Source organism: Ischnura elegans, assembly GCF_921293095.1.
Source record: "Ischnura elegans chromosome 13 unlocalized genomic scaffold, ioIscEleg1.1 SUPER_13_unloc_2, whole genome shotgun sequence".
NCBI classification, from domain to species: Eukaryota; Metazoa; Arthropoda; class Insecta; order Odonata; family Coenagrionidae; genus Ischnura; species Ischnura elegans.
In genome coordinates this window covers 5,876,390-5,896,455 of record NW_025791658.1, presented here as the reverse complement: position 1 = coordinate 5,896,455, position 20,066 = coordinate 5,876,390, and the positions used below count along the sequence as shown (strand labels likewise).

The 20,066-nt window shown below is 37.4% G+C and overlaps 1 protein-coding gene across 2 annotated transcripts in view; it reads left to right on the top strand.

The window, feature by feature from the left end:
- The window catches only part of LOC124172740 (zinc finger protein 268-like), a 405,740-nt gene that overhangs the window by 7,759 nt on the left and 377,915 nt on the right, over nt 1-20,066 (top strand). The window contains exons 1-3 of one of the 2 annotated variants that reach the window (XM_046552215.1): nt 7,841-8,044; nt 16,786-16,920; nt 18,370-18,510. In XM_046552215.1, coding sequence (XP_046408171.1) covers nt 7,895-8,044; nt 16,786-16,920; nt 18,370-18,510 — 426 coding nt within the window. In that variant the 5' untranslated portion in view covers nt 7,841-7,894. Of the gene's footprint in view, nt 1-7,840; nt 8,045-16,785; nt 16,921-18,369; nt 18,511-20,066 lie in introns of those variants that run through there. The other variant, XM_046552225.1, reaches the window with a different exon arrangement.

Genomic DNA, 20,066 nt, shown 5'->3' with positions numbered 1-20,066 from the left:
GCCAAAATACTCTTATACATTTATATATAATAAGCTGTAAATAACCAATCCAGGATTATTGATAGCATGGCCAGATCAAGATTTTTTCTTGGGGGGGGACTGACAGACTAACGGTCTTCTTATATTTAAGATAACAAAACAACATATGATAATTACAATACTATTATTTATAATACAATATTATATACTATTTATTCTCTTATTTTAATATGAGGTAATTAGTATGAAATTAAAATACTGCAGATTCCGGTTAATTAGGACATATTGGGACATGTGCACTTTGCCCTAATTAAGCGGCTGCCCCAAGTAGGCGAAATATTGTGTTTATGTGGGCATAAACCAACGTTGAAATTATGGAAATAAGACTAAAGAATGTTCATAATGCAACATGAGCTTATTAATCTATTAATTTGATTAATAAATCAGCGAGTTTAGTTAATTTACTATCATTTTTAAGAATTATAACAATTTAGTTAAAATATTTTTCACAGCCTCGGGCGACGCTGAATGAAAATGTCTTTTACTAAGTCCTATTAAAGAAAAGTCTTATCCTCTTGCGGATAGTATAACAACAAGAACTTTCAAAATAGGGCAAGAATAGGAACACTTGTGAATAATAAGAGTAAATCAGAGGAGGAAAATATAAAAAAATAGTATTCTGAAAACAAAAAAAATTAATTTGGTCGCCAGTATAGAGTCTATGTCGCCGATCATGGCCCAATAAAGCGGCATGCTGTCCCAATTAAGCGGAGAATACTCTGGGATATTCTGCCATTGGGTTCTGTTCTTCAAGATTTGCCCCAATTAAGCGGCTGCCCCAAGTAATCGGTGGACCCATTAAACGGAATCTACTGTATTAAGGCTCCGTAATATACAAAACTTAACAAATGTAATGAAAATGGCATTAAGAATCTAGCCTATTTTTTTTAATCGTCTGTGGGGGTCACGTCACCCCTTAAAAAGGCATTATATGGTGATACAGTAATTGAATGCTATGCAGTGTGGAAATACTTAATACCTAATTAGTGCCTAAATACATTCATATACAGTGGAACCTCGTTAAAGCGAGTACGGGCTATAGCGACACCCCCGCTATTACGAGAGATAGCCGATGCACCGTCAATTGACCCTATAATGAGCGTGTTAAAAAATTCGTTTTTACGAGACCCTTTCGGTGTTGGCTCTCGCCATAGCGAGGGTTTCACCGCCGGAAGACTTTCATCAAGACTCCTTAACCTCTGTAACCTCTAGCGATCTGTTAGAAATGAAGTTAATGGAGTGCTCAGTCTCAAATTCATGTGGTAAACTGTCGTTCGATAAATATAATGATTGACGAAACAATGCTTTGCATGATTTTTATTCAGTGCGGCGCTTATAAATTGTTTGAATAGTTAGTCGTTATTTGAGTAAGGAAATTTAGTGATGCAAAAAAACATCGCCTTTCGTCTGGACTTATGCTTACGTTTATCGGATAGAGGTTTATCTGTCGCCGCACCACTCCTGTTCCTGTATATCTGTTCGCAACAGGTATATTGGCTATTATTTGTTCCACCTCCGGTAAAGCGACAATTCGCTATAACGAGTGTTTATTAGTGCACCGTGGATGTCGTTATATCGAGGTTGCACTGTATTTGATATCATAGGAAGCTGTAAATGATAAATCCAGGATTATTATAGCAAGGTCAGATCCAGAATTTTTTCTGGGGGGCACAACATGCAAACGGTCTCCTCATATTTGAGATTAAAAACAACATAAAACAATTACTATGCTAAATATTCTTTTTATTTTGATTTGAAGTTAGTAAAACGAAATTAAAAGATTACGGCTCCGTAATGCTCAAAACGAAACGAATGCAATGATGACTGTGTTCAAAATCTTGTGTATTTTTTAAGCATCTGTGGGGGTGGGGGGGGAGAAGGCCCCCCCCCCCTTTATATATCTCATGTAGCTTTTTATAGAAGTTTGCGCAAGTGTTTTAAGCATGATGATATGATATTTATAATAAATATTTCCATGAGAAAATTTCTAATAAATAACATTTTGTAATTGATATTTATAAGAAATTTTCTTATAAGAAAAATTCTCACAAGAAAAATTCTTATAAGAAAAACGTCCAATTTCTGATAAGAAATGTTCTTATAGAAAAATTCTTATAAGAAATTTTCTTTTAAAAAAATTCTTATAAGAAATTTTCTTATGAGAAAAATGCCCAATTTCTGATAGAAAATTTTCTTATGAGAATTTTCCAATAGGGCTGCGCAACATTCTTAAAGAATTCTATAAGAAATGCAAAGTTTTTATAAGAATTTCTGTAAGACTTATAGAATCCTATAAGAATTTCTGTAAGACTTATAGAATCCTATCAGAATTCTGTAAGACTTATAAGAAATTTCCAATAGGGTAAGGCCAAATATTTCGTAACCCTGACTCAGTGCCTTTTTCTTTCAAGAGAATTTTTTTAATTCACAAGAATTAGGGTGTAATTGCTGCGTGTAGGAAACGTGAGTTGATTCATGAATAGAGATGGGTGAAACAGCATTTTTCTTGAATTCGAATATGGAATACTGCATTACTGAATGCTAGATATGCATTTTTCCACCAATTTTAGATATGAGATGACACTTAAAATAAATAAAATGATGAACACCTTGAAGGTCGTTCTTCTTCAATAGGGATGCCTAAATCCTGAGGCAACTGTCAACCACAGTTAGATGTAACTTGCTTGCATGGAGAACTGCAATTCTTTTGTTTATTTTTATTTTACGCAGATTGAAGGTTAAATATTATAAATAATGCTGTACAGCCCCTGACGGTACAGAATCCTTCGTATCTAATTCGTATGCAGATAGTATCCATTGACTACCGCTCCGTCGCTTTTTGTCGCATACGAATTAGATACGGAGGATTCTGTGTCATCTGGGGCGTTTATGAAAAAAGTAAACTAAAAAAAATTGACAATTACTTTATAATTGGAATATATAAAATGTGAAATACATAATACAATAGGGAGTCAACAAAGGAACAGCCTATCTCGCGTGCATTTAAACGTATACGTACATATGTACATTGTTCTTAGTATTGTTCTCGTGGAGTCATGGGTATTTTACATATTTTAGTGCTTACTTTAAATAATAAGTTTTCGTATAAATATTATTAAAGAATTGAACCAACCAAATGCACAGCTCTTCATGCAGTGGCGCCCGCACTCCATGGGGCCTGAGGGGGCCCGAGCCCTCTCAAAAATTCGTTATGAGTGTGAGGAAAAAATTTGTCAGGCTTGTCTATTTTCCCCTGAGTGTCCTGATATCGAGATTCAAGTTATCAGGGTTCTAATTTTGATCATATGACTCTTCTAAAATGCTTATAAAACACTTAAAACTCACTATACTTATAAAATTTCCTGGGGCAAGATCCCCAGTTTGGGCCCACCCCCTCATATTTCTTGTAAGTCGGCACCCCTGCCTTCATGTAAGACCCAACCATTTTCCACAGATTTAATTACAATCACGGACAGTAAGTGCTGTGTATTCAAAATTCGAATGATTGATAACTTCATTGTGTCATTGAATATGGAATAGTGTAAAAGGCTCATTAATCGAGGTATTCGGTGATTCAACGATAAAGGCCGTTTTACACGGTACACGGAATTGCGCAATCTGACGTACGTGCGAAGGCACAATCAAAATTGCGTCGTGTAAAGCGGTGAATTGCTAGAACACATGCGAGAATGCGTGGACGGCAAAATAGCCCCTGTTCTAATTTCGTTCATGCATTCGCGCAGTTCCACGCCATTTTAGAAATTAATGCAGCTCTAACCTGCGCAATTCCGTGTACCGTGTAAAACGGCCTTTAGAACGTACCATTCCTACTTGTGATCTGTAAAAGGTGGCACATGAAACGTAAGTTAATAATTCATGGCCCTTCCACAATGTGTTTAGAGCAGCCTAATTCTAATGATGGATCCATCCTTACCTACTTCCCTGAAGGCACAATATGACCTCAGCTGTCAATTGCCAAATACACCATGCCGTGCCTAAAATTTTACTAGAAATTACCTTGATTGTTGAAAATAAAGAAAAATCAATCATTGATCCCTGTGCTATTATTATTGACCTCCTCGGTCCTGGCGTTTTGTATACAATGCATCGACATTTAATTTTTTTACCGCTTGGCTATGTGAAATGTCATTATTGCAATTATAGTTAATTCTATCCTTACAGATGACAGCATCCAGCAGAAGCATGATTCACAAATATTGCTTATGTTGTTTGTAAACATCTAATTCACCAGAAATATGTACCATGTGAAATATGTCCAGGAACTTAGGAGGTTAATTATAGCATGGTACATAATCACCATGGAAATTTCTACAGTCACTGATTTTTTCAGGTACTTGTTGTGAATAGAAACACATAATTCTTATATGCCATCAAATGCAGTGTTCATTTTGTGACAAAGTTTTCAGAAGCACATGGAATTACTCTCTGTGGAGTTAGCACTTAAAGCTAAACTCTCTTTATCCATGCAACTTCTTAAATATATTATGAATAGTATTCTATATTTTTTTATTCCACCTTACTCTCCGGTATTTTATTCTTTACTGTTAATGCTTGCAGAAGTATTTTTTACTGTATATTTATTAGAATATTGGAAGTGTAGAGGTTTTATGAAATCCTCGCCTTATATATATGTACATGGTTTATATATATGAAATATTTAAAAATGGTTTATGTGCAATAAATGTTGCTTAAACTTAAATGGTTGTACCGTATGACTTACAGTATAATCCTGATACGGCATCATCCATGGTTATTTCCTGAGAAACTTAGAATATGTCTATGAACATAAGTCAAGTATTTTGGTCCAAAATAGGTTGGTTTGACTAAAAATATCAGCCTGTACTTAAGAGTTGTGATTTAATTGGTAACAGATTTAAGTGTCATCCGATCATGGGAAAATGTGTTTTGATATAGTCACGTTTCATGTGGAAGAACTTCATTTTGACAAAGGGTTGAAGAGAAAAATCAATTCCAGTTTGTTTCTTTTATGCACTGAACAAAATGAAAGTAATGTTTTGCGTTCTGTCATTTTGGGCCAAAAAATCTTCCGGCAGAGCAGACATAATTCAGGATCTGCCCATAAAAATCTCAGATATTTTCCCTTCCCACATAGAGATTTTTGTGTCTCGTATATCCACGGCTTCTATGTATGAAATATTGCTTAAACATTAATGGTTGTACAAGGTGTTTTACAGTACAATCCTGTTATAGCTTCAACTATGGCAAGTCCATACCCACCGGGGGTCAGCTGCCACCTCCAGAAGCAAAAGTGGCAAAAAAGTCTTTAACCCTTTCGAGACGGCGGCGTTTTCGTCTTAGCATGACTGCTGTACCGAGCCCCAAGAGACTCTTCTTCCTCGTGGTACGGAGCATTTTTGGAGGGCATTCATTAAGAAGGGTCTCGCTGAATCTTTTTCGACCCCTCCACGCAGGGACTTCGCATTATCTTGGATTCCGAGAGTAGTTGTGCTCCCTCCTTTCCGGGTTTACGACCATACCTGCGGCATTGGTTCTCGGTCAACTTATGTATTGCTTGTATGTATTTAGCAAATGGATAATTGTTGCTTGCACGTAAATCACAGACTTTGATTTGGATTCCTCATTTTTATCTGAGCATTGTCAAATTTTAAACGAAGTTCTAAGGCCATTATTAACGCATATAATGCAGCAGCAATTTCCATGTTGATGTTTATACATAACTCGAGATATAAGTTAATATTTGTCTTAGAATTTCGCTTAAAAATTGTAAACGCTGCTCAAAAGACAAATAATTCAATTCTTAGTGTATATATCTTGAGAAATGAACAAATATTTATTTCGAAAATTGACTTTATAAACAATTGAATGACCGCTGTCCTGTACCGCTGAGAGGGGTTCTAAAAGACGAAGGGTCCGGATACCTGCTCCAGGATTCCGAGGGTTAATCCTAAACCCCGAAGCGTTGGGTCCCGAGACAAAGACGTCATAAACCCAGGCCCGTCCTAAAAGGGGGGGAGTTAGAAAACATATATATATGGCTTTCGATCTCCTGGCCGGGTAAATCTCACACGTATATATACGCCCGTCGTCTCCCGGGTCAGGAAACGTCCACACGTATACGTGTACAGTAGGGAAAAGGTTAAGGAAAATCGGTACTAGTTTAAATCGAAAGTTTTCAACAAATTTTCTAAAAGCCCATGTAAAATGATATTAGTATAACACAGGTAACTAATTTTTTTCCAAGCAAATACAATAGAATCCTGATCATCTGGGCGCGGAATATCCATGTCGCGGATTATCCGCGCAGCCGATTTTTTTAGTATTTTAGGGTTCATCATCATCAAAAGTTAATGACCCGAAGAATCATGTATGTTTCTCAAGTGAAGCGGGGTTATGTCTACCAAAAATGGGTTGATTTTGCCCAAATAATCAATTTAAATGCTACAGAATTTATATCTTAGTAGGATATATAACAGATAAAAGTTTCATGTAATGATTGTGAGAGAAATTTTTGGAGTTTTTAGGGTACATAAATAGGGAAAAATAGAATACTATTCACTAAGGATTGATGAAAGAATCAATTTCAGTTTGTTTCTTTTACAGTACTTTTCAACGTGAAACTTATGTTACGGGTATACTCATTTTTTGCCAAAAAAACTCTGAATCTCGCATATTTTTTATATTTACACCAAAATAATTATTAACAGCCTTTAAATTATGGAAAACTGATCATTCACACAGAATAACTGTAGTGGTTGGAATGTTTAACATATGATTTGTAAAAAAGAAAAGGTTCCTTTATCTGCAGGCAAATGCTAGACCAAGTTGGCTCTATACCAGGATTATATTGTACATTTGCTATTCTATAAGTGATGAATGGAGTGAAAATAATTATATTGAGTGAAAAAAATGGAATCCATGTGATATGTATTTATGTATAACTATAAATTTATATGTGAACATTTTTATTCAAAAGTGAAATGAATTTCAATGGCTAATAATGCTAAAAAATGACATATTTATGAGAAAAATTATGTATTTGATATTCGCAGGTGCTTGAAAAAAAAATAAATTTAAATGCTGCTTGAAAGGTTGTTTTCATTTTAGACTATGTGGTATATACCTTTTGATTTTCAAGAAAAGAGTGGTACAAATGGTTCTTATGAATTCAATATTTTATATTTCATGATTGTTCAGCTGGTCATATGACTAAGAAGATGTAAATAAGATTACACCTCGGGCCTGTTCACAAATTTTATCTAACTGTCAATTATTAAGAATACCTCCGGGAATTTGCTGTTCCAACAACACTGAGAGTATATTTTTTTACTAAAAATAAAGTGAATTGGTGATTAGGAGAGATAGCTTCGAAATCGTTCTTCATTTATTTGTTATTGATAAAATTTCAAATGGTATACAAACATACTGCAAAGTAATATTGACTCAATGACGATTCAAAGCTTCTACTTCAGCGCCATTTCATTTGGTTTTGAATGAAATGATCATTTAAGGACCATGCATGGTCCATGATAAGGTCCATGGAAATGATGAAGGGGACGCCATTACTAATGGAAATGATTATATGCGAAACTTCGTAATTTATTCACCAATCATAATTTTACAATTACTAAATAATCTACACCTTTAATTTTAGATGCAGGAGTGACGTTAATTCTATTTTATCGTAACTTCGTATTCTTTTTTCTTGGCTTGTGTTGCGTGCCCCCTCTTTTCCTCATTTGAGAAAGGCGCCACCTTATATACCGTGAATAAAACAGTTGCGATATGATATGAAATATTATTGAGGTGGGCATTCAGTTTGGTGGCTAAGGGTTAACTGGGCCTATCGTGGATTATGAATGGATTTCCTCGTATTTCGTCGGTTATTGAATATTGTCGACTGTGCAATGAGAAGAAGTCGCCTGTTGTGGATATATTTTCGACCATGGTGTACCGGGACGGCTGCTCTTTGGCGAAGAAACTCAACGAATTATACGGTATAGAAGTGAGTAGCAACCTTCCTAACAGTCTTGTATTATTTATGATAACATCGCCATTTTTCATGTGAAATTGATGTTCTCAGTAACCATGTTGTAAATAAATTAGGCATGGCTCTTACGTTCGTTTGTTTTCTTTTCGAATAATTCGTCGTTGAAGATGTTACAATGTCGTAACGTACCATAATATTTGTTTAACAAATCATCTAATTTTGCTTCCGAGGCTAAAAATTATTTTAATTTCAACATTTGGGAGAGGTACCCTTCCATCTGCCGTTCTACGTTTGATTTCATCAGACCATCGTGCCCAATAATGTGGCCAACTGAGTTGTCTCGTCTTATCATTAAGGTTTTTAGAGGACGTCTCTTTTCACGCACTTCTCGTAGCACCCCCTCAATCCTTACTCCGTCGATCCATTTTATCTTCATCATTCTTTGGTAGCACCACGTTTCGAATGCTTCCACGCGTGATTTCACTGCTGCTGTGAACGTCCAAGCCTCCAATTGTTTTCAATCCTCGGATTTTGTCGTCGTTTTTAATCAAAATATTTCCTTACTCGTCCCTTTTGGTATTACATCTCACAGCACATATGGGTTTCTGAAGAATGCCTCCTTATCCCCAAGTTAAATTTCTTTTGTTTATATTCACTTTCTTATGTTCATATTTCTTGTTTATATTCACTTTCTTATGTTCATATTTCTTGTTTATATTCACTTTCTTATGCTCATATTTCTTGTTTATATTCACTTTCTTATGTTCATATCTCTTGTTCATATTTCTTTTGTTTGTCACCTTAAATTTTGTAATTAGTGTGTTATATCGAAGTGCGATTATTTATTTTTTTTTTTTTGTCGAAAATATTGTATTGTTTCTTTCATGTACTAGGCGATGTGCACTGTTCACATTTGACTGTATATGTATATATATTTATTCACTTTTACTTTTATTTATCTATCTCAATATGAAATGTAGAAAGATGTACTTATATTTTCTCATGGGCCCCAGTGCCTACGAAAATAAACGATATTATTATTATTATTATTACATGTTGTTCTCAATTCCTTGAAGCGGTTCTTCACTATTCTTTAGGCCATTTCCACTTTCCTTAGCACGAGGTTATTTTGCAGGTAGAAATTCTTGATTTTAATTGCGTATTATTTATTTAACCTATATTTTTATTAAGGTGGGAATAGGTAAATGATGGAAGGTAAATCTCCTGTTGAGTTCATATAACAAATGGTTTTGTACTGTTGAGTTTAACCTTTCTCTCCTGCTTTTTTGATAAGTTCTGCTGGAATATAATCTGTTCCCAGAGCCTTATTCGTTTGTAGGTGTGTTATTGCAGCATCAAATTCCAATCTTTAGATGTCGGCTCCCACATCATCCTTTTCTACTTCACTTTCCTCCTCCATAATTTTTTAGCTGAGTTTGCTTCCAAGGCCATTCCATGCCTAATGATCCAGTAAATAGTAGACTTGACACCCAAGGTTCTTGGATGTTAATAATAATAATTTTTTTATTTCACCGTTGGCATATACATGCATGGTTTCGTCAAAAGCATACAGATGGGACAAAGACATAAGTTACAATGTTTCAGGTACATATACAACAATACACCACATAATTCCTTAATCATTTAGTTTGAATTTCAATTTTAAAAGCAATACACAAAGATACACCATAATTATGTGACAAGTTCTATGTTTGTATTACATATCTCGTGGTACCAATAAATATATTATTATTATTATTAATGGCTGAGTTGAGGCACACTGTGCCCCACAGGCACACACACGAAAAAACATTATTAACCCTTTCACTGCTGTGAACATGCCTACTGTACTGCTGTGTATATACTGCTGTACATTTGCACGGCAGACTGCTGTGGACGTACTTTTTCTTCCTCCTTGCCATGGGCTCATTACTTTTGACGAAGCACTCCGAAAGGTTGCTAATCCAAGGCCCTATCCTCGACAAGCTCACCTTCGCTGGCCCCTCTCTTTGACCCTCAGAGCAAAGGGCCTCCCTCCCCAAACGTGATCACTCCGACTGCATTTTGAAAATCTATCAATCAATTCGATCATCAAAAAATGATTGTTTGCATCACACTCCTGCCAATCAAGCAATCAAGTACGTCTTCAAACCGTGTTTCTGCGATGAAAAATAACGATTCTGATCAGGTTGTTAGAAATGCCTCGAATTCCATAAAAGTGAGTTTTTTTCAGAAGAATCTCTAAGTCAACTGAGTCAAAAGCTTTCGTGAGATCATGAAAAATGCCAACAGTATGGAAATGGTGATCAAGGCCCTCAATAACAGCATCAATAAATTTATAAATGGCAGCCATTCCAATATTGTGCGTGACAAAAGGTTAAAGCATATATGTAGACCATATATTTTGGTTTTGCCAGGGCATAACTACAGTTGAAGACCACAAATCCAAAAAGCTTGGGACCAAAGGGTTTCTGGATTTCTGGCCTTCAACATGCGTAAAATGTTGTACATTTTTTTTAATAAATTCAATGCAATATAGGTATGTCAAATCACGACCGTAGCTTCTGCAGCATAAACTGTACGTGCTTAATACTCGATGAGAACGAGCAATAAATGCATCTTTTTCTACATGCTCAATAGCCTTTGTTGATAGCATTCGCTAGCAGACGTTGCGATATCTATGGATACCTTCCTTATGCCTTGTTTCCACTACGCCCTTCTTACGCGGGTTAGCGCTGACCCGGGTTACATATCGTTGTGGAAACGGCAGTTAGTGCCAACCCCGGTCAGAATTGTAACCCGGGTTGGCTGACGCGGGTTAGCAGGTAACGCGGGTTAGAAATCGTAGTGGGAACGCTATTTTCCTGATCTAGTGAGCGATTGACGAACGAATTTCGTCTAACAACCACGAGATCAGGCAATTAATGAAGGCAGGAAAAACGTTGCGAGTAGTTATTTTTTTTAATAAGAGTGGGGATGGCCAATCCTGAGAGAGAGAATTTTTTAGACGACGAGACGGAGATCTTGCTCTCGATTTATGATGAGGAAAATATCCAACGGAAGTTTCGGGGTACATTTAAAGGCCACAAACAGGTGTGGGCAGACTTAGCTGCTCGGGTATAAAAGCGGCCTATGTTGACATCGCAGAATACCTCCACCACTGCAAGATATGACCCAAACTTGAGGTAGTACAGTGCAATCGCTATACTTTAGGGACGAGAATAGCTTCTCGCGTGCGCGTACTTATTTTAGCGATGCTAGTCCTTATTCCATTGCACAGCATTTGAAATGTATCCCGTATGTTTTTTGAAAAGCATCGGGTCATTTGGGAACATCTCAATCCCAAAACCCCTGACTGCTAACAAACCGCCAACTTCTTCTTATATCATGCCGGGGTTTTCTTCGTAACCTAATTATAATATAGGCCCTCAGGTTCCTCCTCTGTCGCATTTCTTCTTCCATTTGTTCCGGAGGCGGATCCAATTTCGCCACAGCATGAAATAAATGTTGATCAAAGGAAACAATCTAGCTACTTGAACCTCCATTTTCATCACAAGCTTTTTCGTAACTCAACTATTTACCTCCCCCAAACTTCTGTTCCCGGCAGGGTATTCGGACAAACTTCCCGTTGGAACGCTGGTCAGGTTACCCATCATCCCCTAAACGCTGTAGACCCTTCGTAGTGGAAACAAGGCATTAGTATGACAGTATATCTGTGCAAGTGCTTCCATATTTTGTCAATTAATTAATTTAAAAATGCGTTCAGACTCTTGTGCTCCATATTTGAGATCCCTACGTGTTGTGTTCCTGCCTAAGTTGTTAGGGTATGTTCATAGTGTGTGTTAAACCAATGACAGCTTGCCCATAAGGACTCTCGGACGCCGCCCCTCCCAAAGATTTGAAAAAAGGAAAAAATTAAATACCCATTCAATTATAATTATACATCTAAATAACCAAAGTGTCTTTTTCCAATTGCATGCATACAAAGTGTAGGATAAACACGCAAAAATAGTGCGAGAAGTTCAAATTTTTAGCTGCGGTGCGCTGGCCAGAAAGTCCCAATCCACATTAACATGCAGTTATATGAAGAGTGGTAGTGGTGGGGGCTGCTGGTGCTATGACGCGTCTAAGCTCGTGCCTTGTTGAAGTCTTGGGATGCCACCCGAGCATGCGCAGAGCGACGCATCTAGTGAGCTGACATCGCCACGCCGCCCAGCAGCGGTATAATCTGGCATCTACTTGGTGCTGCAGTGTTTCAGAATACCTTGTTTTGGTTTAAATTTTATTATTATGAATATTTAAATTATATTATTTTATATTAAACAAATTTAATACCTATATAGCCTTAAAAACTCACCAAAATACACAAAATATTCAAAACATTTGACCCCCCTGGTGAAGTGTGCCCCCCCCCCAAGCATTTGACTCACGAGCCGCCACTGGTGCTAACTTCCTACTCGTCCCAGAAAAAGGCTCGGAGAGTGGCGCCACGAGGTGGTGAGTCGAAACACTACGCAGAGGAAATCTCAAACGTTCTGGTTTTCCAGGTTTCTGGATTTGAGGTCCTCCTTTGTATTCGCAAAATTAAGATACGGCAAAACGATTGACGATAACAACTGAACAGGGAAATTGTATTGTCTCGAACAGCTTCGCACGAGCAACAAGATCAGTACGTCACCATCATGAGTTGAGAAAGTATCTTATAAGTGACATTTAGTAATGTGATTCCCCTATAGTTGCTGCATTGCAATTTATCTCCCTTCTTGAATATAGGGCAAATTAAACCAATCTTCCATTTCTCAGGCATCTCTTCTTTCTCCCATATTTCACATATCAGTCTATGTAGGTTCTTTGTTAAATTTTTTCCTCCATACTTGATTAACTCCGGTACAATTTGATCTTCCCCTGGAGCTCTCCCATTCCGCTGCCGTATTAACGACTCCTCCACCTCCTCAATTGATGGCCTACTAATATTGGTGTCCACCCTCATGTCCGTCATTTCTCCATCCTCTTCATCTATCTCATTGACATTCAGCAATTCCTTAAAGTACTCCGCCCATCTTCCCATTACTTCTTCCTCTGTTCCAACCAACCTCCCATTCTTATCCTTACATGCGTTTGTTCTTGGTTGAAATTTATTTGTCATCCGTTTGATTGCCTGGTATAACTTTCTACTTTCATTTTGTGTGTTCAGTTCCTCAATCTTTTCCACATACCCTTTTAAGTACTGTTTTTTCTTTTTTCGTAGTATTTTATTTGCTTGTCTTCTGCTTTCTTTATGTCTTTCGACATTTTGTCTTGTCTCTTTCTGGATGGTGTTCCTTCGATCAATATTCTTCCTTTCTATAGCTTTTCTGCACTCATTATCAAACCATTCTTCATTCCTTGTTCTCTTTCTTTCTCCTATGGTCTCCTTTGCAGCCTCTTCCATAGCCTTCTTTATATTAAGCCATTTTCTCTCTACCGAGTCATTTACACTCAGGTTCTCTGCTCCTTCTTCTAGTTTCTTACCCAGTTTATCCTAGTATTGGGCTACAGCTGCTGGTTGTCTGAACTTTTCCACACTCCACTGTATTCTCTTGGGTCCTTTAATACGTCCCAATTTCGCGATTCTTTCCCTGAGCTTGGCCTTTACCAAATAATGGTCTGAATCACAGTTTGGGCCTCTTGCAGACCTTATGTCAATGACTGAAGATGCATGTCTTCTGGAAACCAGAACGTGATCAATTTGGTTGACCACTCCTGTACCTGCCATTTTCCATGTTCCCTTATGAATATATTTGTGAGCAAAACAGGTACTTTTGATTATTAGCCCTTTAGCTTCTGCCAGCTGGCTTAGCATCATTCCGTTTCCATTTGTTTCAGTATGTAAAGAGTGTTTTCCAGCTACATGCTGCAAGAAGTCCTCTCTTCCTATGTTTGCATTGAAATCTCCTGGGAGAATCAACATATCATATTTAGGTATCTTGCTGCATTCTCTGTCCAGTTGATCATAGAAGGCATTCTTCTCATCATCATTAGCATCTTCTGTGGGTGCATAAGCTGAGATGATAGATAAGTTTCTAAAACGTCCTTTGAGCCTTATCTTACACATTCTATCCCCCAAAGGTTCATACCCTAAGCAGCTTTGCTTCATTTTGTTATTAAGGATAAGCCCTGTTCCACATTGTCCAGTTCTCAGTTTAGGCCCACTATAGAACATTGAGTAGTCCTTTTTATCCACTCTTCCATTTCCGTTCCATCTTATTTCTTGTAACGCCACCACATCTATCCCATATTTCAATACTTCTTCAGCGATCTCTGCCATTTTTCCAGCCTTCAACATGGTCCTTACATTCCATGTAGCTAAGGTCAATGTTGTATTCCGTTTTCGAGTCCCTGATGGTTTGCCAGTGTCATTATCCTTAAATCCATCCATATTCCGAGGCTTCTTTATGGGTTTCGTAACAGAAATTTTTTTTACGGTGTGGGATTGTTAGCCCCACGCCCAACCCCCAACCTGGAGGACCAGGGTATCTCTTTTTGTCTGGCCTATCCCCTTTGACCTGTCCGGCTTGGGTGGCCCTACCAGGAGCTTTCGCTCCCGCCGGCATAGCTCTCAGGTTCACTTAGGCACGCAAGCCCCCTCATCACGACAAGATAGAGATACCAGCGAAGGGCGTGTTTCCAAGTTTTTCGTAAGGTCAGAGTTCTGCCATGATGGTTTGACAATTTTGGGACTCCTATTGATGTTTTGAGGTGGCTAAGTTTTGTTTTGAAAATGTACCCCAATAAGTGAAAAGTGCTTCCATAATCAATAGTAGAGATGGGTCGAATAGCAGATTTCTCGAACTCGAATATCGAATTCGAATATTAAATCATTTCTCGAATATTCGAATACCTCGAATACTGAACGATGAATGCGGGAATGTTTGACTAGGTTGCCTATGCAGCAGGAAACACAAGATTTTGGGGAGTAAGTTTGATTTCCTTTAAAGGATTCGAACAGGAATTTAGCTGATTAATGGAATATTTTAATTTTATGGAAACAATTGGGCTTATAGTTGATTCAACTAACATTTCTTTCAAATATTCTAAGGGGACACACCACCGTGCGAAAAATGATTGCATTTCTCGGCTTTTGCACTGCTACGATGGGTTTCTGTCTAATGTATACATTCTTATCTACCAAACGCCATTTCAGCAGCACGCCCATCTGATAATCGGCTTCAACCAACTTTTTATTTTCAACAGGTATCTCGCTTTACCCCCACTCCTACTGTCAAGTACTAGCGGACAATCCGAGGCGTTTTGCAAAATACACGAGCTTCTCCACTGGATTTTCTTCAGTTATTTTCAGTCCATCTTTGGAAGTTCTCACGAGATAAGAAGATGAATTCAAATTTCTAGCAGGGAGAAACCAAATATCCTGAGAAAATATCCCTTCGTCTGTGACTGTAACAATAGAGAGTTATAGCACAACTCATAAATTGTAACTTGATATATGTTTTCGGAAAAAAATCAACTTCCGAGAAGCTCTGCTGCTCATATCGAGTATCGCCAGAATGCTAAGTCTCCGTCGTATTTTGACATTTATTTCCTCGCGTAAAATACTTAAATAAAGTCAGAAATGCGTCGTGTTGGGTCTTATTCTTTTTTTAAATTACGCGCACATTACTAATATTTCAACCCAATTAAGGTGTAATATCAGGTGACAAAAGTCATTGTTAGACACTTTTTGGGCTAATAGATGATTCATGCAGCAGTTGACCTCCAGAAACTGGGAACTTTGAAGCAGGTAGGCTGAAAAAGGTCAGTGGGTGAGAAAAGGGGGGGTGTGAAACGCGTTTCTATTGTTCTCGTAATACTTGGTATTTTTTCGAAGCTAAGGTCTTCGTAATACGATCCCTACACGAGCTGGGACCTTTTGTTTGATTTCGGAGAAGGGGAAAGGGTCAGAGTGGGTGAGGCGAGTGCTGAATGGAGGGGGATAGCGGATCGTGGGAAATGCCTTAAGGTTGCTATCCCACGGCACTGAGGTTCTCCTGGTGGGGGAAACTGGGGATTTTCGGATTTTTTCACCCAATCAATTTCGGTTCCCCACATCGAACTCTTTTCACCGCTCTAATCCGCGAATTTGATGTAGTTCGTCAACATGCCTAAAACGGCGCTGCATGAACTAAACGACTAGAGTTCTTTACAGTTTTCCGAGTCGTTCCGAGTCAACTACCAACGACAGTGTGCAACAGTATATGACGCGAAATTCAAAGTATTCGAGAGCGTACCTTTAGCATAATTATTCGAGACCTCGAATATCGAATACTTTCTAGTATTCAGGGTATTCGAGTATTTGCGGATACTATTCGCACATCTCTAATCAATAGTATTAAGCAAGTGATTGTCATCAGAGTTTTCCCGTCATTCCAGATAGTTCTATTAATGCATACACTCTGTGTCTTTTAGCCACTTTCCTGTGTTGAAATATCCTTGAAAATATACTTTTGTATTGTAATTGTCGGATTTCCATTGCCTAAAAAAATTAAATACCAATCTTAGTGCAGGAAAATGACTAGTTTTCACTCGTAAAATTTTATTTTCAGCTAAGGTGGTTGTAGAACGTAACCATGGTGATTGACAATAATTTAAGGTGTTTTTAGTAATTCTGGATCAACTGGATTCCGAATTTGAGGTCCTCAACTGTACATACAAAGTCACTATTTCTTTGCAATTCTTTGAAATTACTTCTTGCTGAAATTGTGACTCTACTTATTCCTTAGGCTTCATCTCCTGATGATGACCTCTCCAAATTCATCTGCACCGAATGTCTGCGTCAGATCATGAGGCATGGGAACTTGAGTTACAATCTCTGGAGTACGCTGGACTATTTGATGAAGATGCATGCAGAAGAGGTGGTAAGTAGATCTCGATTTGAATGCTTCAATAGGGTAGTTTCCCATTATTTTTTTTATTGTCTAAATGGAAAGAATATTACGCCTGGAGTTCGCATTTCACGCTTTTAGATTTTTTAATGACGATATATATTTTTCGCATTCAAATGAAAAGTGAAAATTTTCAAGTGCGCGAAAACGCGACGGCTAAGTATGAATGCTGGGAAAAGACAGGGTGACGTCGTTCTGGTTCCCGCTGCCGCCAAGTGAGGTGACCTTGGGGTGAGGATACGTGTGCCTCTTTATATGCAGTGAACCTCTTTTCATCATAATCCTCCATATTTTATACCACCCCTATGGTCCCGTCAGATTTACATGTAAATTTATAGGCAAACATCTTTGTAGTGAACCTCTTTATCTCAATAAACCTCCACTTATCATACCAAGGAGATACCCCCGAGACAGCCTAACTACCTCAGCAAATCGTACCGAGAAAACTAGAGATCATTAATGCAGCCGCAATTACGTACATGGAATGACATTTTCAGCAATAAATGTTCACGCTTTTTTTCTTATGCACCTTTAATATGTTGTAATTTTCACATGGATCATTAGATGTGGCCATTTGGTTCCATATGAGAGCATGCCTAACAGTAAAAAGGTATCCAACTATCCTAATCATTTTAAGTGACTGTTGAATTAAGAGAGATCACATCGTTTTCTCTCGTATCATGGTAAAAAATAATGTGATAGTGCTCGCTTTATGTTATTATTAAACAATAAACACATGCTCACTAACGTATGCATGTTTGTTTAAACACATAAATTTAATGGTTTAAAAGACAGTAGTGCCTTTCATTTCCAAAGGATCCTTGGTTTTCGGAGCCAGATCTTTCGGATCGGATATTTTCGGATCCAAATGCATTTTCAAATTCCTGCTATTAAACAAAGTAATTATTCAAGTTTATTTTGAGTACGTACAATCAAAGGAATTCTTTTTAGATTTTCATACACATTTTAATATTTTTATAAATTAAAAATCATTTTTATAGGCTTTCAAGTTGTTTTTTTAAAAACAACTTTGCTCAGGACCTAAACTGTTACGCTTGGGTTTGGAAATGTAAATAGGAACAATCTTCGGATAAACCACTGACCAATGGCGTAGGACAGCAATCGCATGCTACGGCGAAATTCGAAGAGAGAATCGGAACTCTTTCCACCCTTTTGGGGCTGAAGCTATTGTTCAAAATTATTCACTGAAGTTATTATTCAAAATTTCGGATCCAGATCCGATGTCTTCCGCGACTTTGGATCGGATGTATCTGATGAAGGGCAATATCCGCGGTTATTTGGATCTGAGGTATTCGATCAGCAATGATACGTGGCACTGTCTTGTCTGCACTAATTTTATTCTAATACAGGTTCTGTTCTAAATATTCTATTCATGTAAAATAATTTATTTACTCTGTAAAGATGGACGTCACATCCTTCGACATTCCTGTGGATTCCCTGGACTTCCTGTTATTGAAGGAAAAGGATTTTTCAATCCAACCTCTTGTGCTTAAGAAGCAAGATCAGCCATCCGGATTATCCTTTGCAAGTTGTGGAATGAAGGTCAGAATTGATTTTATGAATAATAATGATAAATTTATTTCACAATTGGCAATAAATAAATAAATATTCACGGCTAAAATGAAGGTGGTATAATATATGTATACAGTGCTATGCATTCATGTACGAGGAAAGGAATTTAATAAGCTTCCAATTTTCCACAATTACAATAATTTTAATTTAATACAGTGAAATCTCTCTTTAGCAAAATTACTCCGACCCCACATTTTTTTCCGGATAAGATAGTATTCCGCTTAACTCAGGGTCTGACAATTCAAAAAAGACGGTGAAAGTCAAATCACGTTTATTACATGCATCGCCTAAAAGGTTGTTTTGAGTTAAAGTCTACATGTAGATGAAATTATCATGAAATAATAAAAGAACAGCATCACATTGCGGTTGAACTTGAGACTGATTGACACCTTTTGCTGCTTCCGTTTTCATGATTGTTTTCTAGCAAGGCTCATTTTAGGATTTTATTTCCTTCCAGGAAAAACTGTCCTTGGAATTGTTTTTTGCACTAGGTTGGTTTCTTATTGTTTTTTTATTGCCTAAATCGAAAGATTTAGACTCCTGGAGTAAATATTTCATGCTTTTAGATTTTTAAATCACTATATCTATTTTTTGCGATTAAATGAAAAGTGAAAATTTTCAAGCGCGCGAAAACGCGACAGCTAAGTATGAATGCTGGGAAAAGCCGGTGTGACGTCATTCTGGTTCCAGCTGCCACCGTGTGAGGCCACCTTGGTGCGAGGCTATGAGCGCCACTATGATGCAGGCTGCTAGCAGGTAGCAGAGCAACCTGATATCAGGTATCGCTTGGCTTAAATAAGGATTATTAACGACTTATCAAACGAAGAAAACTTTCCGACAATAGGCAATTTTAATAGGTTATTATTAAGACATGTTTCCCTGAGCTCTGTGCCTCATGCATGCATCGGTAATCTCAGATGATATAAAACTCCTATCTACTCGTATAGAAACTAGGTCCCTGTGACGTCACCTGGAGTGGCATCGCATGGGTGCAAAACTGGCCTTTTTCAAATGCGGTTAAAATTCACCATTATCCTTCGTCAAAACAGGGATTTCTAAAGCCAAATAATTTGTTTCCTTTGATGAAGGAAACTACCCTTTTATGAAACTTTGATTTTACGCAGTTTTTTGATTCTGCACAACATAACTTCAGCCCCTAAGAGCCAGCAAATCATAATTTTACACAGTTTTCTTTTGACTTTGTGCTGAAGAATCTCAGTATTGAATATACATAATTCTAATCTCAATTTCATCTACATATCGTCAAGTTTTTTTAAGTAATTACACATGCCTGCATTCGCGTTTAATGCATTAAATAAAAATATAGTTATTGCATTATAATGCAGATCGAACAAAACAAGATTGATAACAGCGATGGTGCTTTCCATTTACAAAATATGTTTCTCCAAATCATGTTCCCACATAATTGTAATGAAAGTATTATCCTAAAAAGTATACTCTTCCTCAATACCAAAACTTGATTTTAAACACTTTAACCTTTTCCCTACTAACGTCGTAAATATACG